Raw genomic sequence first — 27940 nt, 5'->3', positions numbered from 1 at the left:
CTTGTAAGGATACATTGCCTTTTTCTGACTGAGCCCTATCTGGGGTTTTGGTCAGTAACCAAACCGCAATTCTTGCAAACGGTAAGGGGTGTGATAGAGTTGTGTCCTCTCCGGGCTTTACATCGACTATGGGTCTGCAGCGACAAGGATGGCTGGTTTGGGTGACCCTCCTCAGTCTTGGGGTGTCGGTGAGCTGTGTGCGCCGGAGCGAACTCTTCCAGTACGGCGAGAGCGCAGGGGACCGAGTGCTGGAGCAAGGAAATGACCGGACGCAGGAACTGGTGCTCGACAAACCTCTGTTATTTTATGACAGAAAGTTTGACCGAGTTTACGTAAGTTGATTTAACTTTTAAATACAACAATTGTTTTCACTGGATGAAGGCCTGATATATGAATGAACGGTCCACAAAACAAAGCAACAGTTCATGATAAACTGAGCTACGCATCTTCATAATGAGATATCTCAAAATAATAAGCATTTTAATGTAAAAACAAAAACCGTACAAATGTTAAATTAATGCGTAAACACTATCATTTGTCCATGTTCCCCAAGTAGCAACATGTTGACGTGAGTATTTATTAGGGGTTCATGTAGCATGACACATTTAGATTGCCAATTCAGTTGCGCAATTTTGCCAGTTAACAGCTATTGTGACGAAGGGTCTTTTCATCTACTTTTGTTGCGCTCTCTTTTTGTGCTTTTACAATATAGGCTACCGCCTGATGCTTTTAATGTTTCCACCGACAAGTGGACTAATAAAAAGTCACGTTTGGTGCGCACCCCTGTCAGCAAAAGGTATCCAGCTGCATCGGAATGAATCATTTCAATGGCACGAGGTCGCATGGTCAGCGGCTTTGTGTTGCAAAATAATATTTAAGTCAGGGGTATCGCTATCTTTCTGTGGAATGCAGATAGTTTTCATATGTCCGTTCAGAGGTTTCAGAGTTTATCTTTTTGTGGATTAACCCAAGGACAAAGTCCTGAAAAGACCTGATTTTCTTATCTTTAAAATACCGAGGACTAAACTCGACCTCACACAGCTGTCGTATCTTCACCTTTTGCCTTTTTTCCCATATGCTCATACATGTGGGTTTGTTCACCACGAGACATGAAAAATAATAAAGAAAAAAAAAAAACCTGAACACTCTGCACGCATTACAAAAGCTGAAATGATACGGAAATGAGAGAGAACTATTCACAAAGCCTTGACAGAGATTGCTGCAGCTTGTGGGATGTTGCGGAAAGGTTGCTCCCGGCTGGAGTTAATGCGCAGAACAGCTGCATGGCCGAAGTGGGCTGAGGTCGCCCACATTGGAATGTCTTGGCCTGGTGTCCCCTTCTTAGGCAACAGCAAGCGTGAATCTAGGGGCTAATGCGATACACAGCTGAAGGGGGGGGTGTTACTGCACCCACCCCCCAGCAGTTCATTGGCCTGTCAAGATGAACAAGTGCTGTCAGTCGTCTCTCTTCTTTGGCAGGCTGCGTTATCCCCTCATCCTAATTTAACATTCAGGGTGAGCCGGGGTAAGCACACCTTTGGGGAAAATTTCTCAATTTAGTCTGTGCTGGCTTGTTGCCTTCAATTACCATTAGAGCTCTTTCTCCATTGGCTTAATTTTTCCACATGGTTAGAGAATCTATGGTGGCGGTTTGTGAGATAGTACCCATATATGGTGCGTGCAACCTGAAGATAGCTTCATTTTACCGACAAAATGCATAATTAAATTTCTTAATGATTGGAAAGATGGAATGTGGAAGTGTACTGTAGTTTGAAAATTGTTCGAACTGGTAATTGGAGAGTTTTGCACTGGGAACAGCACTGAATATGTTGTGGTATGGAATGGACAACTCACATTTTCTATACCACAGTTCTGGCATTACAGGGTGTTGACAACGGGATACTTGTTTTCCCTCTCACAGTCTAAGTGACATTTGATGACCTGAAAATTTCAGGTGTCCACAAGATTGCAGTTACAGTTTTTCTTGTTTTGTCATTGTCCTAGCAGGCCATAGTCCTTTTGTTGTTTGCCTAATTGACTGAACACAATAGCAATGGCTAGCAGAATTCGTTTGGCACAAAACGTCACCATTGTGCTCAACAGACAAAACCCCCTTTATTCCCATGTGAATCACTACCAAAATAGCAATGCTGTGTCTTTGCTCCAGTTGTGACCCAGATATTAACACAGTACTTGAATTTGGTTAACTATAAACATTTCCTACTTCCATAATAGGAATTGAACTGGTTTCTAAGTTTTGACTGTAATAGCTAATATGTAGAATGAGCAGATAGTTGTAATTTTAAGGCTAATATTAATTTGGTCGCACTATGCCTTGAATTAAAATGGCTTAAATTTGTTGACATAGAGGGTGTCTTGCACCAGATTTCATTTGCTCCTTTTTTACAAATCTGTATTTGAAATTCATCTGTGATACAGGAGTAGTATTGGCTAAAATTCTGCTTTGTATGTATGACATTTAATTTGCACAAATGCAATGCTCACATTCTCATCTTGAGGAATCACTTGTTTGGGTTATCTTTCCATCTCCTGCTCTTTTCCCAGGTCTGGAGCCCAATCAGTGCATGTGTTTAACATCTCCAGGCCCAGCTTGTTTTTTTTTCACAGGATGTGGTGCTTATCATCATTTCCTCTGAGGGGCTTCCTGTCCCACTTGAGGTACTTCCTATTCAGCTCTGATTGGCCTTTTCTCAGGGTCAAGCACCAGTGTTCCAGCAGCTCCAGTTGAGATGTGACTCTGGTTGTACCGAAGGTGTCTCTGGCATAACACCCTGCCCTCCTTCATAGAGCAGATGGAGTTGATTCATCGTTCTTCCCTCATAACCCCTGGGGTTTTCCATAGGTAGAGTTAGGGGGCATAGATTTTTTTATGAGGTAAGGTTGATCTTCCAAAATGACACAAGTGGAGATAGTGTGCATTCAGCAGATGTGGTGTACAGTTGTCATAGCAGTAGGAAAATGGATATACCCAAGGGACTGGGAAGGAATTACGGCAGCTCTAAGATCATGGTAGTTAATGAAGCTATAGCAGCAGACAGACTGTCATGCTGTTAAGAAAATATCATTGCTGAAAATGTGAGATGTGAGATGATGGCCCAGGCAAAAAGCTTGTTTTTAATGCTAACTTGGAGGAAACCAATTTTTGGTTTTAATGCGAGCAGTTTGAACACACAGACAAAAATGTTTGTGAAATTTGTGAGCCAGAAATGGATGCCAATGAAGGAGTGCCAGTTACAAGGGCAATAATGTTCGGACCTTCTCATTGGATTAGAAACAGGAGTATTTAGATTTCCACTGAGTTTCTCTTTCTCGGCCAAAAACTTGTATGCAGCAGATGGTTATCCGATGATCTTGCACTCAGGGCTAAGCATGGATAGATGCACAGCTGTGTAGAAGATTAAAAGACCTCCATAGGTATTTGCAGCAGAAGGCAGACCCACACTTTGGGTAATGCTCTTGGAATCTTAAGAGTCTTTTTAGAACACCCATGTAGAATGTCATAAGTGTGGTACATCTGGAAGGGCCAGATGTAGGCTTTGTCCACAAAGATGAATATGTATCCTGACTGTGATGAAACCACTATAGTCTTTGGGCTTTTTCCCCATTCTCTCTAAATTCCTTGCATATTTTTGTGGTCTCCCTCAAAGTCCGGAATGGCATTGGGATTTTCCATGTTTTTAGTTGACCCAGTTGGTTTATTTTAAATGGTTTATATACAATTTAGTAAAACTTAAATCTTTCTTCTCAGTGAACTTGGCTGAACCCTAACAGTTGTCCTTGTGGTGTGCTTTCATGTACTCTTGTGGCACTGTGCTTCTGTGCTTTATGCACTCCTATGTAAATTTGATTTCAAAGCAATTAGTGTCACTTATGACTTCTCTGCTGAGAGGAAATCTAACCAAGACGGGCATGACAAGTCCAGCAGTCCTATGTTGTAGAGCTCATTGTTGGCAATCTAGGCTTTGATCCTGGGGAGGCATAGTAATGTAATGGTAAATTAATTTGTAGTCATGAGTTTGCTGGTTCAGATCCCAGGTGGAGCATATCTATACCACTGCATAACTGGATAATATTTAAAATGTAAGGAAGGTGCATTTGGATTACGCTATCTGACAAGAAAAAATAAGTGACAATAAAGATACATGAAAATCACCCAGATATCAGTGCAGAATCATCAGTCTTGTGTATTTCAACAGCTATTGATCTCTGCTCACAAATAAAGGAAAAGCAACTGTATTGTGACTGGTGTTGGATTTCTTTGTTGGATTTGGATTAAACATTTTAACCTACAATGAAGTCTGTCCACACGTTGCTTTCAGCTCGTGACTGTCATCTGTGGCTGGCTAAAGTGATCCTTACTAAAATGGTATTGGTTGTTTCTATGTGAGATATTCTTGACAGTTTTCAACGGGTGAAAATAGCTCTGCACACTGTACAAGGCTAGAGTAGACTGAGCTGAAAGACATGAGAGAACTTCTGAGAAGTGGCGAAGGAGTGTAAGGTGTACAGTGCTACCAATATTGGAGGATATTGTGCTATAAGTGTCCCAGGTGTCTCGGACGATTCTCAGATTTCCCATACCAATTTAAATGAGGACACAACTCAGAGCTTACAGGAATGCTTGGAAAATGAAAGGGATCTTTGTTGCTTCTTTCCAAACCTGTTATTTAATGGTGTCACTTTCACCAAAGCGGGCATCAGAGAAGGTGCCTCCCAGCAGTTAAGCTTTATGTACTTGTCATGTGTGGCACCCATTACCCACGCACAGTTTTACCCCTTCACTGACATTAGGCAAGGGAAGCCTGGGGCTATTTATTGCCACAAGCTGTATCTCAATTAGTTTCATGTCAGTCGTCACAAACACGTTTTTCCTTCTCTTTAGTCCTCAAGTGGGGCCTCGCAAATTCTTTCAAGCCCGACGCGTTAAGTCAACACCTGCCTTCAACAGTCTGTGCCCTACAGGGAAACAGAAAGCCTTTCTGCGCCAGACATAAAGGCTTGCATGTGTTTGCGTTCCAAGTAGGGAGTCAGAAAAATATGGCAACAATCCCCCCAGTAAGTCTTTCTCCAGCCCTGTATCTGGCAAAAACAAGGATCATAATAAAGTTGAAGTTAATATGCTCTAAAAGCTTCATTAAATATCATGAGACAATGATTCTCGTTCTTTGTAAAGGTGATTTTATCCCAAAAAGAGCAAGGTGGCTGTTTAGCTGTTACTGTTTCAAATGCTGTCGATTTGCTTTCTATAATTTGATAGAACCGTCCATGTAAAGACCAGCTGCAATTGGGCCCACTACATTACATCATTGTCATTTAGCAGATGTTCTTGTTCAGAGTGACTTACATAGGTTACAATTTTAACATGCTATCCTTTTATATGGCTGTATACTGAGGCAATGCTGGGTTAAGTACCTTGCCCTAAGTTACAGCAGCAGTGCCCCAGCAGGGAATTGAACCAGCAACCTTTCAGGTAGGAGCCCTGATCCTTACCACTATGCTAAGGATCCACTGTTGTGGATCCTTCCCTCTCCTTCAGGCCTGTCCAGTCCTGGCTGCTCAGATTCCCATACAGAGAGGTGACAGCCTCAGTGGGGCCCTCTCCTCTCTGTTTAAAAGGCAGACTCTCAACAGTCTGCAAGCAAACTATCTGCTGGTTCAAGCTCAGGTCACCGGGGCCCTGCTCCATTCGGACTCACTGCAAAATGTCACAGTGGTTCCCAGTTCATAATTAAACAGACCCTTGGAGAGCCCTGTGCAAAGAACTGTGTGTTTAAACATGCTTCCACTGACCCACCTTAGCCGGAGATCAGCTACAGTATATCTGAGACAAGCCAGAGGCACAATAACAGTGTGACATGGGCTGCGTGCATGTTAACTAATTCCAGATATGCTAGTGGACTCCCCCTGAGCCCAGGCCCAGGATTTCATAGGGGTGTTTATCCTGTGTGAAATACTGTAGCATATGTCCTTTTCATTGCCTAGTACTACCTGTAAAGTGGTACAGATGTCTTCACATATCTTTAAAAGGTCATACTAGAAAACAATTTTATCTTTTGTGTCATATGCCAGATCCTCAGAAATCAGCATAAATTTTCCTTTTTTCCCCTACACTGAAATAACACAAACATCAGAATTTCTTCTGTTGTGAGATCACCAGCCAATGAACTAATATGGTGTGCAGTCTCACCCATTTATTGAAGAAATAAATTTATTGTTGGTGGATGTAAGCAATAGCAGAACGGTCAGCTTCAACACTGTTCCAGAGTCAGCACTTTAGCAGTAAGTGAGACATTATCTGCGATGCAAACCCTCATTAGTTTGGATTAGAAAACATACATATAGTATGGCTAAGGTGGGTAAGTGAAAGCAGACTCAAGCAGACCTTGGCATAGACCTCAGGGCACCGATAGCAGCGTTTTATTTCCAGTATGCTTCCTGCACCCAAGGTAAAAAAATGAGCACTTTGTTTGGCTCTTGTTTCAAGTAGCATCCTTCATCACGTGGTTATCAGGAAGTCCATCTGATGAAGATACTGAAAGATCTCCGAGTGCCTAGATTGCTGGGGCAGGAATGGGAAGCTGTCAGATCACAGCCGGGAATGACGCCATTTGGCTAATAGGGGAAACAGACTGCTGAGGAAAAGGGCGTTTTATGGCAGTGCTTTTAATTTGGCTCATGAGTTCTCCATGTGTCTGGAATGCTATAAATGGACTGTGTTATACAGCAGATCACTTTTGCCCAACCTTGCGCTCTCTTTGTGTGTGTGTGTGTGTGTGTGTGTGTGTGTGTGTGTGTGTGTGTGTGTGTGCATGCGTGTATGCCAGTGTGTGTGCAGATATTCTAAATGTGGTAAGGGTATAAGAGGGCTTATTAGTTTTATAAGACTGTCATAGAAGGTAGGAGCTTGCTTTTCCTCCAGTGCTGGGTACCTGGGTCTTATTGCTGATTGCCTCTTGTTGAACTTTTCATTCCATGTGGTTGTAATGATTGGAGGTCTTGGTATTTTCAGGAATGTAGAGGGTAGAGGTTTCCTGCATTCCCCTGGCCTTGTCATTATTTTAAAACCTGCCTTTGATCACTGTTAATATTACGAATGCAAAGCTCACGGCTCCATGCATATTCCTCACAGACACTCTCACTCATTGGAGAAGCTGTGGGGGAATTTATGTACACTACCGTTAAAATAAGTGATGTTATGAACCTCATGCACTGATGATATTGGGATAGTAAGTGAGCTCAGGTGTTGCTAGAATTTATATAAAAACCAGGCAAGTAAGGTCATAAGAAGTGTGAAGGATTACCTTCTAGCAGACCCCAGTGCTTTGTTGTGTACACTCATATCTTGGCGCTTCCAGTTATATGCTAAGTAATAACATAGCTGAGGCTTTTGGCTTTTCTTGTGCATTTTCAGGGTATAGTGAAGAGTGTACTTTCTCTTCCCTTTCTATTGTTAATCTGCCAAATCACATTAACAGTGGGGCTGTGTGAGATTGCGTGGGCTGAAAAGGCAACTTCTGAGAAAAGCAGATGTGATCATATCAGATATCCCCAATGAAGTTGTTAAGAGTGTGTCTGAATGAATCTTTGATGGTAGTCCAGCTCTCAGGGGTAGGACAACAGGATGCTGGAACCTCTCATTCCTTCGCTCAGAGAGAGAGAGCAGTGCCTTCGAGTGGAGGAGGGGAGGCCAAGGCCTATATGAAAGGTGGGGTTTGGCCATGTAGAGGGGTGTTGGTGCATACCCATAGAGTTCCTTTAGGAGGTAACATCTCTAAAATTGTGTGGCATGTTTATGTGGAAGGTAGACATTGTTTATTGTTCATACCCCATTTTAGTCTCTTCCTCAGATGCTGATGATCACTCAGTCGGTGGCCTCAGAGTCACTGCACAAGGTCTCACCTGTGGGACAGTCCATCCATGGGTTAGCTCATCCAAAATGCAGTGTACTTCTGTATTCTCTCAGTGTGCGACTGAGTGACTACTTTGTGCTTATCTTATATGATTTCAGATCAACACCAATGGATTTGTTGCTGTGGAGAGGCCCACTGCGGAGTCAGAGTACCTACGGAACATGCCGGCCAGTTTTGGCATGATCGCCGCTCTGCAAGGGGACCTGGACACCAGCGATGGCGTGGGGAAGGTCTTCTTCCGTCATGACTCCAGCCCTGCCACGCTGCGATTGGCAGCTCAGCACATCAATCGGGCCTTTCCGGAAGACAACGAGGTGGAGCCCAGCCACGCCCTGGTAGTCACCTGGGACAGTGTGGCACCCCATGAGCCCCATATCGGAGGAGACGGGCATGACAAGCAGGTGAGGGCCGCCAGTAGGTGTGGCAGAGAGGTTAAGGAGCTAGATTTTTTACCACAGAGGTTGCAGGTTCATTCCCCAGGTGGGCACTGCAGTTGTATGGGAAAAGTAATAAACCTGAATGACCTCCTTAAAATATTCTAATATATCAACAGATAGTAGGTTACATGCAGGCCAAGCACAGGTCATTTCCCCTTTATCCAGGCCAGTAGATACGACTTGACAGTACCCATATGCACTGTACTAACACTGATCTTGTGTTGTTTTTCCCAGCGGAACACCTTTCAATTGGTGGTTGCCTCAGTCGAGACGGCCTCCTATGCTATTCTGCTCTATCCGAGGGAAGGGATGCAGTTCCTCTCTACATCCACTGGGGGCGAAAATGGGCCCTTGCAAGCTGGCTTCAGCAAAGGGCTGGTGAAGTTCCTTCTGTGGACCACTCGTCAGGGACCATACTATCGGATAACCACCAGCGACAAGGAGTCTGTCCGAAAACTGGCAGAGTAAGCTTTGCACGTTAGCTAGCTTCAAACAGTCAGGATGTCGATTGCATGTAAATCCCTTTTTATTTTCACTTCTCAAATCCATATTTCCATTTACTGTGTCTGAAAGCTCTGTCAGACTCTTATTCTTGGTCAAATACATAAATACCTGAAGTGTCCTGAACTGCAGTCCCACCCCTCTTTGTCCAAACACCATCACTGAAAAGCTATGGCTAGTGAGCAGCAGACCATGTAAAAGCCTTCAAGACAATCCCCTTTAGAAACCCTGTTTTCTGTGGTCCCCAGGCAGACAAACTCCGGCAAGCGCGGTGTGTGGGTGTACGAGATTGGCACGTCGCCATATTTCACAGCTGTCGCCCCGGGCGAGGTAACAGAGCTGCCGGTGGAGGCAGGCCAGGAGAGGGTCAGCTACAACGTGCAGGAGGAGGTGGTCACTGCCCCAGAGAGGACTAGAGGTCCAGTGCACCAGCCGCAAGTCGTGGAGTACGCTCCCTACGAGCAGGAGCATAGCGAACGCCAGCGGCTGGTGTACCTGGAGCCGGAGGAGAGGCGTGTGGATGTGGTGGGGCAGCAGGTTCCTCAGGAGCCCTACGGCGAAGCCCTCCCCGTCCACCCGGTCCAGTTCCAGCCCCACCAGCCCCGCTACCAGCCGCAGAACCCCGAGGTGGTGGTGGTGGACGACAGCCTCATTAATGTCGATGGTGAGCTCAAGGCAGGCCGTGGAGGGGGCAGTGTAGCATAGTGGTTAAGGAGCAGGACACATAACCGAATGGTTGCCAGTTCAGTTCCCCAGTGGGGCACCCTTGGGAAAGGTACTTAACCTAGAATTGCCTCAGTAAATATCCAGCTGTATAAATGGATAACATTGTAAAAAAAAAAAAGAAAACCTAACTGATGTAAGTCCCTCTGGATAAGACCATCAGATAAATACCAGTAATGTAATGGGTCCCCCTTAAAAATGTCACCACTTTGTCTGCGGAGTCGAGCTCTGAGCGCACAAACTGAAGATCTCACAGCTGTTACCCTGGTTCTTTTCTTCCAATGCAGTGTTCTCGTACAACTTTGAAACGTGTGCCAACAACAGACAGAAGTGCTCTACCTTTGCTGACTGCCGAGACTACCCAAATGGATACTGCTGCCACTGCAGACCTGGATTCTATGGCAATGGCAAGCAGTGTGTAGCAGAAGGTAGGGCACGGTCTGCCATGTCTGCCTCTCCACCTCCATTGTTTCTTTACTGGGACTCTCTTATAGTGTGTGCATTAGAACTGGAGGATGCATTGGTTTTTATATATATTGCAAGAAGTAGTATTTCTCTCATGATAACTTCATGGTCTGTATTTGCCTCTTTTACTCAGTAAATGGCTATTCAGATTCTGAAATTAATTGATCAGGAAATTGGAAATCAAAAGAGGTGAAAAGTGAATTCAAGCACATGCGTGCCACGAGATAGGTCAAGTTTGTGTGGCTCTGTTGTCATTTTCCACAGAAGAAGGACGTGGCATAGTCTTTGGCTAACCTGAGTGTGTGGATGGTGCACCATTAAAGAGCAGCTCTCAATGTGATTGGCAGGCAAGCCCCAAAGGATGAATGGAAAGGTCAGCGGCAGGGTGTATGTGGGGAACTCACCTGTGCCAGAGGAGTTCAACAACAACGACCTGCACTCCTATGTGGTGGCCAATGATGGCCGGGCCTACGTTGCCATCAGCACCATTTCCCCCCGGCTTGGCCCCTCCTTGCTCCCCCTCTCCTCCTTGGGTGGGGTCATCGGCTGGGCCTTTGCCCTGGAGCAGCCCGGACATGAGAATGGCTTCAGCTTGATTGGTGAGTGACCTCCCTCATATAACACTTAGTTGGACCACCGGGTTTTGATCTGCTTAACTAAGGCTATTGTTTCTTGTCTGAATCTTGTCAGTCTGTCAGTTGCAACCTAAGGATGGCTAAGATGCTCTCCAAAGATTTTCATGTCCGTATATTATTGAATTTTTTTCCTAAGTGAAAAAATGTAGGTACATATGCTTACAGTCACTTTCAAGTGAGAGCTGAACCTATCTTTTAAAATTCCTCCCTTTTTAACTTTTCCCACTTTCGGGTCTCCCTTGGAGGGAAACTCATCTTGTCTGTGTTCATGTGCAGAATTGTTAGTGGGTTAGTGGATTTGGTATGTCTGACCACTTAATCGCTCCCTCCTGTGAATCTAGTTTTGTATCGGCTAGAGAGCTGAGTATTTACATTAGACCCCCCCCCCCCCCCCGGCTGGATAAACTCAACTTTTTCCTGGTGTTCCAAAGTCCTTGGCTGGGCTGTGCAGCACACAAACGCATTACTCTCGGCTGCTTTGTTTGAAATTTCCTGCAGTGTTCCTTCCGCTTAAAGTCAATATACGCTGTCTCTGCTCGGAAACAGGCAGCTCCGAACTGCGTGTAGTTTGCCCTGACCACCCCCTGTTTCTCTTCCCCTTCCCCAAAGGCGGAGAGTTCACGCGGCAGGCAGAAGTGACCTTCCTGCCCGGGAACGAGAAGCTGGTCATCAAGCAGGAGTTCAAAGGCATCGACGAGCACGACCACCTGGTGGTCAACACCGAGCTGGAGGGCAGGGTGCCCGAGGTGCCGGCGGGATCCACCGTGCAGATCGACCCGTACTCCGAGATCTACCAGTACAGCAGCAACCGTAAGAGTCACCGCACAGCCCCGAGCAGAGCCGTGCCCCCCCTGTATGACCACCTCTGTACAGAGGGAGCGTAAGAGGTGCCGCACACCTGCAGAGCCAAAGGTGTTTCAGATCCCAGGCTAACAAGCTTTCTCCGTCGTCTCAGCTCTGCTGAATGAGTCACAACCTCGCTAGACTTGGTGGAATGTCTTTGCTCCAGGCAACACGCTGAGCAATACCTGTTAAAAGGGGGAACAATTTGTGTACGCTGTGCAAGAGGTCCCGATAAAAAAATCTGGAGGCTTGAAAAGTGCAATAACAGTCTCGTTTTGAGCATTTCTTCCTTTTTGAGTTATGAGCAGGAGATTGGAGTAAATGCCAGCGGGAGCAGGCGCAGAGAGAGAGCTGATGAACAGAGACCAAGGCCTCACCCTGCTGTGTTTGACACCCCTCCGCAGTGATCACCTCCTCCGCCACCCGGGAGTACACGCTCAACCTGGCGGACGGCAGCACCCAGACCAGGACCTTCCAGTGGCGGCAGACCATCGTGTTCCAGAGCTGCCCTCACGACGAGGCCACCAGGGCGGCGCTCCCCACCCAACAGCTCAGCGTCGACCAGGTCTTCGTCATGTACGACCCCGGCAACCAGCTCATCCGCTACGCCATGAGCAACAAAATCGGCTCCATCCATGGTAGTGACCCTGTACAACCTACACACACATGCGCACACACACACACACACACACACACACACACACACACACGCACACACACTCGCCCGAGTCGCTCCCTTCTGCACCCTCTCTTTTCCTGTCTGTGAGTCAGTATGGGGGGGCGGTCAGGAATGTGAATCAGGGATATGTTATAGTTTGCATGTGCATGCTGTACAGTGCGGTGGGAGGGGGGGTGGGGGTGGTGCCAGTGTAGATGGAGCTGTGCGAGGCGGCTCGACACTGTCAGCCCGAGTTTGTTACCAAAAGACAGAACATCTGCGGAAGGCTTTAGCAGCTGAGTCAGTGAGCTCTGGCAGAGCCGGGCTGTTGGAGCCCCTGGAGGAGGCAGCTGCCTGTGACGAGTTCAGCATGTTTCAGCTGGGCGCTCCAGACCACGGGCTGTCTGCCTTACAGGATCATCACACTCCATGTGATCTACTTTAATTCGGAATGAAACTGTTGTTTTTTTGCCCCAAGAGCATTGCATCATTTGAGGCGATTGGCTCTTTTGTTTGTTTTTTACTCATCAAGTCAATAAGTCATACTGGACAGCTGACGGTGTTGCATATTTGCCAAAGAACTGGACTTTGTAGTTCAAAGGTTACAAGTTTGAATGCCAGATAGAGCAATGTTGTGGTACTCTTGCTCAACCTTGAGCAAGTAGTGTATTTGTCTGTGAACTGGACTTTGAATGGCTTTGGATTGGACACTACTATAGTATTCCTGTCCAATGAACTTGCCCAGAATTGCTTCTGTAACTAACCAGCTGTGTAGTTGCTTAATATGTAAAAAGTATGCTATGCAAGTCACCCTGGATGGGAGTGCATAGTAACTGAATATTTCTAATGCACAGTACAGAAATAATGCATCTATAAAGAGCATAGAAGGTATTTGGCTCATTTTGTATCTTTTTTTGCTCACGTTTTTGTGTATACAAACATCCTAAGCAGTTCAGCAGTCTCCTCAAGTAAAAATCTCCTCCCAGAAAAAAAACACAATATAGATATCAGTGGAATATGTATAAATAAAGGTAATGCACGCTGTGGTTAGACTGAATCCCCCCTTCCCCCATCCTGAAAGGCTATGTTGCGTACTTTGTGTTGAGGTGGTCAGCCGGAGGAGAACCCCTGCTTCACAGGCCGACATGGCTGTGACACCAACGCTGTCTGCCGACATGGCCAGGGCACCCAGTTCACCTGCGAATGTGCCACTGGTTTCACCGGGGACGGACGCAGGTGTTACGGTAGGTTTAGCACACACACAGACCAGCGCGCGTGCGCGCACACACACATACACACACACACACACACACACTCACACACACACAAACACGGTCATACTGCAGCATTCATGCACACCTTGTAAGTGCTTTCAGTAAACGTAATCCGTAATAATTCAGTAATCCTTGCCCCTTGTCGAGACAATAACCATTATCACAGATAGATGCTTGATGGCATTTCCTTTGACAGAAATAACTCTGATAGCAAATTGCATTGGATTTTCTGTGACCCCATGTGCTCTAGCTTACAGCCCCTTAAGTTTATATTAAGACAATTAGGTTAAGGCCCTAATAGGCTTTAATTTCCTCTTGGAAGGGATTTCCTCCTTCCTCAGGATTCTTCCTGCTATGATATTCCCTCAGTGCGTTTCTACATGAAAGCTGTTCTTATAATCTGAATTTGTTTCTAAGCTCTTTGCGCACTCCCTCCCCCCGCCAAAAAAAAAATCACAGCACAGTCCTGTCCAAACATTTAGTCCAAAGGTTTGTGCGACCACCATTCCCACTCATTCAGTACGCAATGCACGTGTCTTCATCAGTCCCCCGAGTCCATTTTGGCTCAAGGACCATTTCCCAAGGAAATTACCATTCAGTCAAACAGTTAAGATTGTATCTCTACAACGTCTGTAATCATGGAACCTGATTTTGTCTTCTCCTGTGATCATAGAAAATTACTTCTGAGTGAAGACTGATTGTAACAGATTCTGTCTGTATCCTACTATAAATGCCGAATGGCTCTGCTGAGACAGTCTTACAAATTGTTTTATCTCAATGTAAAGTTTACTTGATCTCAGATGGTCCAAGAAAGAGAGTGATGGTGTGGTGAGGAGAAAAATGACTCCTCACAATTTTAAGCCTCTCAACTAATTGAATGGGAAGATTTAGACAAAAGTGCCACGTTCAATAAAAATGGGTAAAATGGAGTAGTTTGTAACACTAGAAAAGTTGATACATTGAAAAGGAAATTATATTTCATGTAACATCTTGACTCAAATATTCACATTCCCCATTTTCAGGTTACAGATTTTATTCAACCATTGTATCACGGAGCAAGGAACCTGGCTTGAAATGTTTCAGCTAATTCCAATTGCAAGGAATAAAATCTGATGAATTATTTATCTACTACCAACTAAATAATCATAATAATACCTCCCCAGACACTGACGAATGCAGAGAAACCCCCCATGTCTGTGGCCCTCACGCAACCTGCAGCAACCAGCCCGGCACCTTCCGCTGCGAGTGCATTGATGGCTTTCAGTTCTCCAGCGATGGGCGTACCTGCGTAGGTATGTCTGTATATCCTTTCCTTTGTATAAATGTTTCAGCATGAGCTGTGCAAAGACCGGGCTTTGAAAATGAAAGGAGCGTGGTGTGCGTGTGATGCATTCAAGTGTTTCGGTTTTCAGCAAACCCAGTCGTGACAACAAAAGAGGGGCTGACATCACGTCTCGTCCCGTCGCAAAAATAGACTTGTCTGCGACCACCTGCTTCCTCAATCAACGGCAGGATGTTGCCTTTTTAGCTTCTTTTTTTTTTTTTTACTGTCACCCCTCCCAAATTTACCCTGTCTGATATGATCCCCCCTTTATATCTCGTCACAGAGCTGGCCCGTCCCGTTGATCATTGCCAGGCTGGGACCCACAACTGTGACATCCCAGAGCGGGCCAGGTGCAGCTACACTGGAGGCTCCAACTTCATCTGCTCCTGTCTTCAGGGCTTTGTAGGGGATGGGCACGCCTGCCAGGGTATGTGCTCTCTCTGATTTCCCCCCTGTTAGATTAGGTCAGCGGAACTTAGAACTGAATAATTACTGGCCTTTGGTTCCTTTCTGTCACTTGTATTGATCTGAAAGTGTAATTGCATTAGCGTTATTTGTTTGGCAGGACGATTATGTTCAGAGTGATGTAAAAGGCTAATATGTCAAGATAAATTACATACATGTGGAATTTAGGGAATACATATGCTCCAGGGTGTGTGTAAAAGGTTTAAAATGATAACAAAAGACAATGAAATAGCAGCACACTGAAGCATAGCTCCCAACACAAGTGATTTTATTACAAGTGAGCTGACTCCAAAAACAGTGTTTCTCAATAAATCTTTTGAGAGACAAGTGTCAGTACTCCCGCCTCCTAGCCCTGCGCTTTTGGTTTTTTTTTCCTTTTTCCTTTGTGTTTCTGCCCGGCCCTTCTCTCCGCCCTGTCTCCGCCTGATTACCTGCGCACCTGCATCTCATCCCCTCGTCGGTCTGTCCCTTTATATGCCCTGCTCGCTGTTCAGTCATTGCTAGTTCGTCTCAGTGTTTTTTTGCCTGTTTCGTCCCCGCGTTTTCTTTGCTCGCTGATTTTGTGATTTTCGACCTGCCTGTTTCTGACTCCGTTTTTTTGCCTGCCGCTTTGCTTTGTTTGCCTGATCGTGCCCTCCCGTTTTCCGACCCTGCCTGTTCTGACTTTCCCGTTTTGGAATTGCCCTCGGACTGCCTCTCTGGTTTTGACCCTGCCTGTATACTCGTTATTGATTTCTGCCCTGTGTTTCTCTGCCCTTGCGTTTTTTGGGTCTGCGACTGTGTCCTCGCCTGTGCTGCCTGACACAAGTGTGGCATAAAATCAGTGGGACTGCCAAGGATTGTTTTGTGGTCTTGTTTTAGTATTCACTGGTGCAGCATTTGCTTTGATTAAGCTAATTAGAGAGCTAATTAAGACTTGTGTGCGGGTCTGTTCTTGTGAGGGTATGCAGAGGCATTGAGCACGTAGCTCTTTGTAAAAAAAAAAAAAAAAAAAAAAAAAAAAAAGTAAAGGCTCAACTGGTCCTTTCATTTGATAATACACACTTTTGAAGACATTATGCCGGAAACCATTTCAGTGGCAGTGAGGTCATGAAAGTGAAAGTGTCACTTATTCACTGTAGGTCCAATTTGGGAAACTAAGTTTGACTTATCTCTGTTTTCTGGTTTACTTAAGTGTTGCAGATCAGTATGTCAAGAGGTGTTTGAATTGTACATTACAGTTTGATACATTTTGATATGATATGCCATTGCTGGTTTCACAGTTTCCTGTGTAGCTGTGTCCTCTCAGATGAGATTTGAAATATGTGAAATTTATTGGATTAAGATAAAATTGCATAGTCTCATATACCATACGGTGTAACCAGGCTCAAGCTCAAAGTTTTATTAATGAATTCATATAATTAACACATAGAATATTACAGACCATATTATATTAGAATCCTCAGGTTACACATCACTCGGAATAGGTAAATTTGAATTTATGTAAACCCCCTTAAGATACAATAATATCTAACACAGTAACTCTGCTCCATTTGAGCAGAGTTACTGTGTCATGTCATGTCTCGGGGCCTTCTCTCGGCCGTTTCGGTCCCTGTCCCTCCCCTTCCCAGGGCCCCTGTAAGGGGAACGCTCACATTGTTCTGCGAGGGGACATAGGACAGCACATTAGTGACCCAGACAGGAGCTGCAGGGCTCTGAGTGCATCCATGATGTCTCTATCCCAGTGTTAATGATTACTGAACTTGGCCAGCCACCAGAACCACTGTGGCACTGGCCCCTTTTACTTCCAGTTTCTGCTACTTGCTTAGTACAAGGGTACGATGTTGTGCACATTTTAGAAGTGCTCTGAGCAAGGTGCAACACAGGTAATAAGTAATGTCACTTTGGTCGATGCTGACTCAATAGGATCTTCAGAAATGGTCATCAGATTTAAAGACAAACAGTTTGGGTTTTAAAAGATGCAAGACTTTGTGGCTTTAGACTTCATATGATACAGTCAGGCTGGTGGTAAGTTACAGTGATTTTGAAGTTCTGTCACAACCTGCTGTCAAATTGCTAAGTTCTTAATGGAGGTACATGCCTGTTCAGTGATTGTGGTGAAGTCAGATGCCTGTGGTTTGTGCTGAACTCCTCCCTCCTCTCCTTTTCTCCTCCCTCTCCCACTCTCACTCTCACTCCTTTCCCCCTTTCCTGCTGTGTCCCCTTCTTTCTCTCCACCCCTCTCCTGTGCCCCCCACTTTTTTCTTTCCAAAAACACTCGCACAGACATAGATGAGTGCCAGCCGGGCAGGTGCCATCAGAACGCCGTGTGCTACAACACTCAGGGCTCCTTCACCTGCCAGTGCAGGCCTGGTTTCCACGGTGACGGCTTCCACTGCTCCACCGGTAAGTTCCGGCCACATCTCCTCCAGGTCTGGCATCTCCCGCAAAACAAAGGGTGGAAAAAAAGGCTTCAGGAAACTCTCAAGAACTCAAAAAACTCTTCAAGTTTATACTTCTGTGCCCTTCAGGGTGGAAGCACCACATGTCTACTCTCCGATCCTGCGTGAGTGCTCCTTTTTTGGAAGAAACTGGGCTGCTTTCAGTGTTACGGATGACACGGCCAAGGCGGCCGTCATGCACTGCATGATGCAGTCCCTCTCACACTTTCTCCAGGAGCGGCGAAGAGTCATACTCAGTCCAACATTCATCTGTGTGTTACAGTCATTTCCTCGTTAGCTTTGTCTCAGGGAGGAATCATTTGAGCCGTGTTTATATTAATACACTGTAGTGATGTTTTTATGGTTCCAGCTGGAACATGTCTTGTCTTTAAGAATGCAGGATGGGAGAAAGGGGATTTTTTTTGGAGGGCACTGTGACTGGAGGGAAATTGTGCTGTGTTGATAAAATATCTGCTGTAGCCATAACGGGCTAGAACAATTCCAAACATAGCTCTGGCTACATTGCGCAGGCAGCTGAGTGGCTAAAACAGCAGAGGACTCAGTTCCGCCTTGACTGGTCCTTTGCTTTTCCATGGGGATCCCCAAGGAATCAAGCTCAGTTGGACGTTGTGATTATTTTACCCCAGTGCTAAAATGGCAAAACAGAGTAGCATATTGGCACATAAACAGGCCTAACTTGTCTGCGGAAGAGATTGCATCAGTATGCATTATAAGGCTCAGAGTGCTTCTCATGCACAATTGTCACAGTTTCGAGATGACTGTGGTCCTTTGGAAGGTGGACAGCAGGACAGCAGCTGTCATGTTATACAGATATTGAGTTTATGTTAAATCAGTTGTGTGATTTTTACAAGGGCAACAAAAAAACTTATATGAATCTGTATTACTAGCAATAGAATGTTGGAACTAGTATGTAATCTATACTGTATCAGTCACAACTAATCATTATTTCACCTGTTGTTTCAAAACCCAAATACTCCTGCCGTCAGACTGGAGCACATTCAGAGAAGAGAGCACTGATTTTAGCAGTGATTATTCAAATAATTCTTAGAGTTCACAAATGACCACAGTCTGCACAGGTACCCTGAGGGTCAATTTGACATATGCACATGCATAATTAGACATAGATTCAGCGGGAGGGGAGATGACCAGCTCCAGCTGCAGCACTGTAAAAACTCTTGCTCTTGTGAAGACGTGAGGCAGTGAAGTGCTCCAGCTTGGCAAAACACGAGTCCACAGGTGGTTCTGTTTTAGGGAATGTCGTTCAGACATACTGGCTCCACTAGCACTGGGAAGTTGATAGAGCACCTTTCAGCACAGTTGGGTTTTCACTCATGCTAAAGGGTCCTGCATGTCAGCTTAGGAGGCCATTTCTAAATGGTCAGAAAGCCACATAGCTGACAGTCACTCGATCTTTGTATTTTTATTAGTTATTTACCATGCCAGAGCAGTTGGCATAAGCGCGTACTTGTGAGCTTTTCAAGCTTCTCTGAAATTTAGCATGATTTAATCAGCTAAACTTGAAAGGCATTTTACTGGAGTTTAATGGAATTTTGTTTCAGCTTGTTTCAGCTTTCAGCTTGTTTCAGTTCTGGCATCCAGCTGGCCCTTGGGAAGCGTCCATACCCTGATCGTTAGCGGTGTGTTTGTCTCTGTGAGAAGTTCCACCGTTGGTTCATGTGTTCTTTTAGCATTATGGCTGTGGATCTGCTAATCAAGTTTTTTTGTCGTAAGGTATCATAATGCGCTCTTATCTTTATGACTTGCGTAAAAACTGTATCTGTTATATTCCAGTGTTCTGACTATTCAGAACGCTGTGTTGACACCTGTTGACATTTCGCACTTTCAGTGATGGATGTTTGACAGCCCCGCTAAGGCACTGGGAAAGATTCATTCCCATTTCCTCTCCCTGGAGCTCACACATACTGTACATATTAACCTGTCCACCCCAGTGCTGACTCAGGTCAGGATTTCATCCCCTTGATGGGAAGCTCCAAAGGCTGTTTACAATAGCCCACGTTCAGCTGAATGACTAATACTGCGCTCTGTTTTCACAATGAGAGAGTCTGTCTGCTCACAAGCAAAGGCGGAGTGATGCGGCCTCTCTGACTGTGATTTTTGTTTTTCTTCTGTTGATATTTGTGGGCAGACAGGAAAGCGCTGTTATGGTTTATTTGTGGCCTCTGAAGAGGAAACTGGAAAAGAGCTGGATAAGTTTACATCCCCGACAAAGATCTCTGCAAACCTCAAAATGCCAGATGTAGCACAGCATCCACTTTTCTCTGGGTTTTGGTCCCGAACAGCATGTTTTAGTGAGGTTTTGGCCTATGTTTGGCTGCATAACTCTAGAACTCTCGTTTTCTGGGGGAAAACAATAAGCCTGGGATCTCTTAACCTGGAGTTTTGGTATTGTGAGTAAACCAGTGAAAGACAGCAAAACACATGGGATCCTAGTTGTAAAAATTGTACTCCATAAAGACCCTGTCAGCTTTAGTCCTCTGTGTCATCTCCTGACCCCATCTCTGCATGTCCCATCAGAGCGTGAGAAGACTCAGTGTGAGCGCCATCGGGAGAGCATCCTGTCCTCCACTGGCTTCGGCCCGCGCGGCCCGCGCCCCCCTCCCGGGCAGTATGTGCCGACCTGCGACGCGCTCGGCACTTACGAGCCCACGCAGTGCCACGGCAGCATCGGCCAGTGCTGGTGTGTGGACCGGAACGGGGTGGAGATTCCCGGGACCCGCACTGGGCCTGGCAGCCGACCACCCATGTGTAGGTGACCCTTCCTCACAGACTGTCTGTCCTTAGTCTTCAGAATGTGAGAAAATCACCTGATGCAGACTTTCTTTTCTTTGCATGCAGTTTCTCTCATGTCCCTGTGAAGCCTTCTGTCTCTGACTGTGTGACAATATGTTTGACACTGTAGTGAGATCAACTTATTGCCGCCCCTGTAGGCATTGATCAGGGTGTGGTGCCACCGCCGGTGGGCCCCACCCCTAGGCCCGACGTCCACCCACTGCCTCCAGGGACACATCTGCTGTTCGCTCAGAGCGGAAAGATTGAGCACATTCCCCTGGAGGGTTACGACATGAAGAAGAGTGAGGCCAAGGCCGTACTGCATCTCCCTGTAAGTCCTGGAGAAGCTCTTCTAACACTCACTGAAAGTCCTCAGTACCATCTGCAATCAGATAGCTACTCAATGCCCCCAGTACCACACACAGCCACAGGAAATCCACAGTGCAGTCCATAGTCACAAAGTCGCTGAATGTCATTATCATACGTAGCTACAGTACGTATGATAATGACATTCAGCGACAGTGTGGACTACGCTGTGGATTTCCTGTGGCCGTGTGTTTTACCGGGGACATAGCTTCTGAACGCCCTTAGTGACATCCACAGTCATCCAGTTACTGAATATCCTTTGTACCATCCACACTCACATAGTTATTGAACGTCCCTAGTGCCAACACAAAGCCTCAGGAAGTTCTGAACTCACCTCACTACGCACACATAAATGCCCTTGTGAGCTCTGCACACATCCTCATACCATCCACCATTTATGTGTATCCCTGTCAACTAACTTGCCAAAGCAGAAACTTACTGGAGACTCTGAAAGTGACAGCGGTGGCTGTGTGGCACATTACCCCCACAGACAGTTATATCACACTATAGTAGTTGTGACCTCACAACTTCGCATACAGTTGACAGATGCACATTGTAGCCACTGTAGATTTCCCCTGCTAATACAAGGATGGACAATAATACCAAAGGAAATAAACCCCAAATTCACACTTACTTGGTTAAACTGTAGTTGCTTTGACTTTTTGATGTGTAGATATTTTCTCAGCTTTCTGCAACAAGACGGCCAACATTTATGTTATCATTTATTCATTACAAGACAAACCTGAGCATATTCTGTGGTAATGTACTATGGTCTGGTGGTCCTATGTGCTATGGTCCTATGATCATACAGTAGATGTTATGGTCCTATGGTGTAGTGGGGCGGCTGTGTAGCATAGTGGTAAGACGCACTGCTTGTAACTGGAAGGTTGCTGGTTCAGTTCCCTGCTGGGGCACTGCTGCTGTACCCTTAGGCAAGGTACTTAACCCAGAGTTGCCTCAGTAAATATCCAACTGTATAAAGGAATAACATTTGAAAACTGTAACCTATGCAAGTTGCTCTGGAGAAGAACATCAGCTAAATGGCTGATAATGTAATGTGTAGACACACGCAGCGCTAAGCTGTGGGGAGTCTTTCCCCGATTGCTCTCCAGGGTACAACCGCAGCATGCTAGCGGCAACAGCGGAGGAAATGCAGCGTGGGTCTGTGTGTTTCTGAGTGACTCACTCAGTCTCCTTTTCCCAGAGCAGCTGTGGTTTGTCTGAGCTAAAAGAGCTGTGAGTGTGATGTTTACTGTCCTCAGAGCCAGTGACTCACAGGGGACCCGTCCGAGAGCACCCTGTGCTGCCCTCGCTCATTGGTCAGCTCATGGTCTGTTTATTCTTGGAGCGTTTTGGCGTGGCTGACACGGCGTTCTCTTGCAGGCCTATTTACTTTGTTTATCGAGGAATGCTCTGCTATTGTGAAATTATTTATGCGCGTGAAAATGAAGTAACTCATGTGAATAAACTTTTTCGGCCACCCCATTATCTCTGAAGATTTGTTTGTTCTGCAATACATTCCAGTAGTTGCAGGGACATTTCTAAGTAGAGTATCAGAATGTGCCACTTTCTGTGGATTGTTAACTGGACAGTTAATAGCTTTGATCTTTATAAACTTTTTACCAGCGGAGTGTCTTGCATGAGAGGGGTCGTATGTACCCTCTGACAATCTACAGTAATCAGTTTGTTTATTGACTTATTTTCTCATCCCTGAAGGCATAGTCAGTCATGGTTGACTTACGCTTGGATTCAGGCCTAGTTTTAATTGAGTGATGCTCACAAAATTATAACAGTTTTTCTTACTTAACATTTTCATTTGTTGAATTTCATCAGCAGTAAAGTAAAATAGTAACGATCTGCATGCATATAAAATAACAGGTTTTTAAAAAAAAAATTCAGATTAAGGATGAGCTGCCGTGTGGTGGTTCTGAATGAAGGTTTTAGCTCTGTTGGAGACCATAACCAAACCCCAGGCGTTACTGGCGAGCTCCCTGCAAGAGGGATAGTTCCGATTTGACATGAGCCATAATTCAGGGCTTTCCTGATATCCAACCTGCTCAGGTCAGATTAAATGCATCAATTTTCTCATGCAGTGAGTATGACATTCCTTTCCAGAACATGTCATGACTCTCTCCATCTCTATCTCTAATGCCTTGATATTCACCATGTTCACTAAAGGGCAGATGTGTTGGATAAATCGAAATGAAAGTGGATATTTTTAATCCCTTTTGAGGTGCTTGTGTGTGGTTTGTTTGTGAAGGCCTCCGCACAGACATGAACACACCCACTTTGATGTCCTAAATTCCCCAGGAACAATCACCTGACTGTTCTGTAGAAAATGCAGATTTTGGACTCAGGAAACCTCAGGATGGGGTCCAGCAGGCCACTTGACATTTAAGAGTGTCTCTGCCGTTGCCTGCAATCGGCAAGGAGTTGTGCAATTTACCAGTTCCCAGCTGTTGTGTGTGGGCCTGGTATTCATTAAAACCACATGTAGAGGCAAACCTTTATGATGCTCATCAGTGCTGCATCATTAATGTAACAGATTGTGCTTTGAAAGAGGATGTCACAATGAATTGGTCTGAAATGGATTTCGTTTTTCGCACGGAACATATGCAGTGTTTGTTTGGATTTAATTTAGCGTCTAGACAGTGGGGGATAACGTGATGGAATGTCTTTTCAAGTTCAGTATCCATCTGCCCGCATAGCATTTACACAGCAAAAGGCTGCCACCGTGGCTGTCTGAAAGTTTTCTCATGCCTCCTGCCTTTCATCAGGAGAAGGTGGTTATCGGAGTGGCTTACGACTGCGTGGACAAGATGGTCTACTGGACTGACATCACTGCACCCTCTATCAGCAGAGCCAACCTAAAGGGGGGAGAGCCCACTGCGGTCATCAATACAGGTGGGTCAGAGGCTGTGAGTGTGTGTAGTGTTGTTTAGTTCAATTCCTGTGGTCCTGTCAGTGGACAACATAAAGTGCATTACATGGCATCCAGGTTGATTTCACTGGTCTTGCTCATCAAGCAATAGCACCTTCAACTGCAAAAGCAAGCCAGTGATGTGGAACCTGTCCTCCTCTGCTGCTCCCTAGATCTGGTAAGCCCCGAGGGAATCGCCATCGACCACCTGGGCCGCACCATGTTCTGGACAGACTCCATGCGGGACCGGATTGAGGTGGCCTCCCTGGATGGCAACCAGCGGCGGGTCCTGTTTGACAGCGACCTGGTCAACCCCCGTGCCATCATCACTGACCCTCCCAACGGGTGTGTGTGTGTGTGTGCCTGGAGGAGAATTATTTTCTATCACTTTAAAAATGAGCAAGGCGTTGGGGTAATTCCTTTGGGCTGAAGTCTTATTGCAAATGGAATGGACAGCTGCACGCATCGTCATCCACTGCAGAGGCAATGCGATTACTCTGTGAATCCACAGCAAAATCATGTTTCGTTACTCTTCGTCCGAGTCATGCCTACTTGCCCTAGACATGCAGATGCTCTCTACCTTTTTAAGGTCAGACAGAGCCAAGTGTTAGATGTTAACAGCAAGGACATGCAAATCAAAATTGGGGTGTTTTGGTCTGCAGTTTCATCCTTGATCTCAAATGCCAAAGCAGCCAGGAGACCTTGCAAATGTTTCCATACATAAAAAAACGTTATCTCCCATTTCCTTCAGATTTAGTATCACAGTGTAACTGCGCAATCTTCAAACACAACTGCATAAACCGCCATTATTCTTATTATTATTCATTATTCTTCTCAAATAGAGAAAAGTTGCTGATTAAAACAGCTATCTGCTATAGCATAGGTGTATAGGTTTACTTCTCCTTATCATTGTGTGTGAGTGTGTGTGTGTGTGCCCATGTGTGTGTTTGTGCATGTGTTCTACATTTAAGTGAAACCATTGATCGGAGACCGTGTCTTCACCCCCTGCCAGGCACCTCTACTGGGCTGACTGGAACAGAGATTCCCCCAAGATTGAAACCTCCTACATGGATGGAACTAACCGGAGGATTCTGGTGAGGGATGACCTGGGGCTGCCCAATGGCTTGACCTATGACCCTCAGACCTCCCTGCTGTGCTGGGCCGATGCAGGTGGGTTTCTCATGTGACGGGGGGAGGGTGGGGGGGCTAACTCAGCTCTACAGCTAACACAGCCCTGTGCGGCGGATCCTGGCAGCGTGGGAGTTCTGGCAACGTGTTCTTTTTATGGTGGCTTTTTTGTAAGTGGAGAAAAGCCGTCAGTTTTTTTTTCTTTTTCACTTGAGCACATTAAAGTCACACCTGCCAGGGGAAGAAAACAACACCGTGGACTTGTCAGACATCACCTCATGCCTTTAGAGTGCTGCTTGAATGGGTCTCGGGAGGTCTTTTGAAGTATGGCGTGTTTATTTGGAAGCTTTTCTGTAAGCTCTTCTTTGAGCAGACTGCTCGATGGTATTAGTCTGCCATGCCTCATGTAATGTCTGTTAGTTGTATATCACAGTTTCACCCTTGGCCTAGTGCCTGTGAATGGGTGTCTCTGACCTGAGTATGAGCTCAGTAATGGATTTCGGGGTTGTCTGGTTGGCAGGTACCCATAAGGTGGAGTGCATGAACCCCATCCGGAGTGACCGCAGACAGGTGCTGGATGGTATCCAGTACCCCTTTGGAATCACATCCTATGGAAAGAATCTCTACTACACCGACTGGAGGAGGTAGGGATATCTCAACATGGATCATTGCATTTCCTGTTGTGGTTATACAGTAGACTCCTTAGAAATGGAAACAGATCACTTCATAGTCTGCTGCATTGTTGCGTAATGAACTTATTTCTCTTAAGTGAATGCTCTTTTTAAGTGCATAATGTCAAAACAGTTTGTGGTTGTCAAATGTCAAGTGTTGTGGTCATACGGTGACTGGGCATGTTCTAAACAAACGGGAATTGGTGCAAGGAGAACAGTATGCCTGAATCGTGATTATCATTCCTTCTCGTTGAAATTAGTAGAGATAGGGCCAGTACTGATGTAAAGAAGGGGCTTGGAGGGGGGCTTCAGAGGAGTTTGAGAGGCTTGTTCAGTTGCTGCGGTGGCCGCAGCATTAGAAGAGTGAACGCCACCACTGCTTAGCTCTGAGTGTAATGTCTGGACCCCAGAGATGAGAGATGGTGGATCTGTGGAGGTGTCTGTTCAATGTCAGCTCAGTCCTCCTCATCAGAGAAGGGGTTCAGAAAACAGAAAACCAAAAGGCCCCCTCTCGTCCCTCCAGCTGTCTCACAGCCATGTAAAATGGGGTCAAGACAGTCACAGGCTCTGTTCAGACGGTGGCAGCTGCTTGCAATTGTTCAATTTCCTGGGGTGTGGGGGCCTCTCTCTTATCTCACATGCAGCCCCAGGGGGGGCCAGAAGGAGCCGACTGTCTCACTGTCTTATATTGATTTCTCATGTATGTCATAGTTGTGTGGGCAGCAGTGAGATGCTGGGTGTGTCCGGTTTTCCAGGGACGCCGTGATCGTGGCAGATCGCCCCGCGGGGAGGGAGACGGACGAGTTCCAGCCTCAGAAGCGATCCCGGCTGTACGGAATCACCACTGCCTACGCGCAATGCCCCGCCGGTATGAACAACATCACACACCTCTCAGTTAGCGCTGACCACATGTGAGCTGCTGCTAGGGTTATGCTTTATCTATTCTGAAAAATGTCCTGTGCGGGGTGCTGAAGTATTATAATCATCTGGTCTTTGACTGGTCCGTCCTATGGGTGCGTACATATTCATTTTGACAGCAGGGGTATGTGTGAGACACGGGAATGGGTGAAACCTCTGTAGTGAGATTGCATATCCTTATACTTTGATGTTCAACCCAGTGAAAGCCCCACTTCTGAGAGTACCGCTGACCCCGGCTTCACCACTAAATCTGGCTCAGGTTGCCCGTTTCTTTAGTATTCCCAGTGGTGACGCAAAGCTTGACACCGTGACCCCTAAGTCTCTGGGGGGGGGGGGGGGGGGGGGACAAGGAGGGCAGGAATATTCAGATGCTTAGATGTTCAAATGCTTCTTAGATTGGAAGTGGGGACAGAGATTTCCTCCCCTTGGTTAACACGGAGTGGTTAGTGTATAGTTGGATTTGTTGTGCGGCTTGGTACAGGGAGGCCTTGATCACTGTCATCCAGCACCCTGCCTGGATATAATTAGTCAGGGCTGGGGGAGGCTGAGTCCAGGCATTCCTCAACATCTGGGTTCTTGGTCCCTTTTCCTGATTTGGCCTGATATGAGTGCATTCTTGGCTCTGAGCTGCGTGTTGTTTGTTTTTCTCAGAAAGCAACAAATGAGCTACAGCAGAATATTTTATTTTAACAAATCAACACCTCAACCCCCCCCCCCCCCCCCCAAAGACTAGGTTCACTTAATTTAAAGCTTTCACTTTCCATTTTCTATACTAAGAGCATGGATGTCTCTGTGGTCACGTACTGGTTAAAATGTGCTCTCGCAATCTCGTTAGCACCTTCTATTTTCCTCTCTAATGAGGACTACATCCTACAGCAGCCTTTTTGGCCCTTGTTATGAGGGTACTATGTGAAGTATGACTTTGAATCATGTCTTTTTTCGTGCTTGTTTCTTCTCTGCCGAAGTCTCAATCTTAGTGTAAGCTGTTTTTTTTTCCACAGGGCAAAACTACTGCGGCGTCAATAATGGAGGCTGCACTCACTTGTGTCTAGCGACCCCTACTGGCCGCTCTTGCCTGTGCCCTGACAACGCAGTGGGTGTGAGCTGCGTGGAGAGAGAGGGCAGATACTGAAGAGGAAGAGCAAGGCAGAAAAGCATTCGTTAATAAGGATACGCTTTGCGTGTCGCTCCTAACCCGATTTCTGGTGCTAAAAGAAGTGTCACCGGTCACTATAGTTATTCAATAAGCCACTAAACACCAGAAATGGGACTGCTGTGTCATAAGGATGTCATTTTTGTAATCACACTACTTTTAAGAAAAAAATATTGTTTTGAACTCCTTAATCCCCTAATAAAAAAAAAAACACACAATTATTGTTTTTTTATTGTAAATAATTGAAATATTATTTGAAGTAATTTTCTCAGAGGTGCTCTCAAGGAAAAAAAAAAA

General features: G+C 45.8%; 1 protein-coding gene across 1 annotated transcript; it reads left to right on the top strand.

Annotated features, from left to right (window-relative positions):
- On the top strand, positions 1 to 27940 carry nid1a (nidogen 1a). The gene is made up of 20 exons (XM_036546817.1): positions 1 to 332; positions 8030 to 8332; positions 8603 to 8832; positions 9118 to 9533; positions 9880 to 10020; positions 10405 to 10656; positions 11302 to 11502; positions 11940 to 12173; positions 13300 to 13437; positions 14631 to 14759; positions 15075 to 15218; positions 17522 to 17641; positions 20233 to 20463; positions 20646 to 20818; positions 23631 to 23757; positions 23947 to 24118; positions 24786 to 24943; positions 25422 to 25545; positions 26328 to 26440; positions 27492 to 27940. Exons 1-20 carry the CDS (start codon positions 129 to 131, stop codon positions 27620 to 27622), a joined length of 3741 nt encoding a protein of 1246 aa, XP_036402710.1. The 5' UTR covers positions 1 to 128; the 3' UTR covers positions 27623 to 27940.

Source organism: Megalops cyprinoides, chromosome 15 (genome assembly GCF_013368585.1).
Source record: "Megalops cyprinoides isolate fMegCyp1 chromosome 15, fMegCyp1.pri, whole genome shotgun sequence".
NCBI classification, from domain to species: domain Eukaryota; kingdom Metazoa; phylum Chordata; class Actinopteri; order Elopiformes; family Megalopidae; genus Megalops; species Megalops cyprinoides.
The sequence above is the reverse complement of the archived record's forward strand: the minus strand, read 5'-3'. Positions and strand labels throughout refer to the sequence as shown.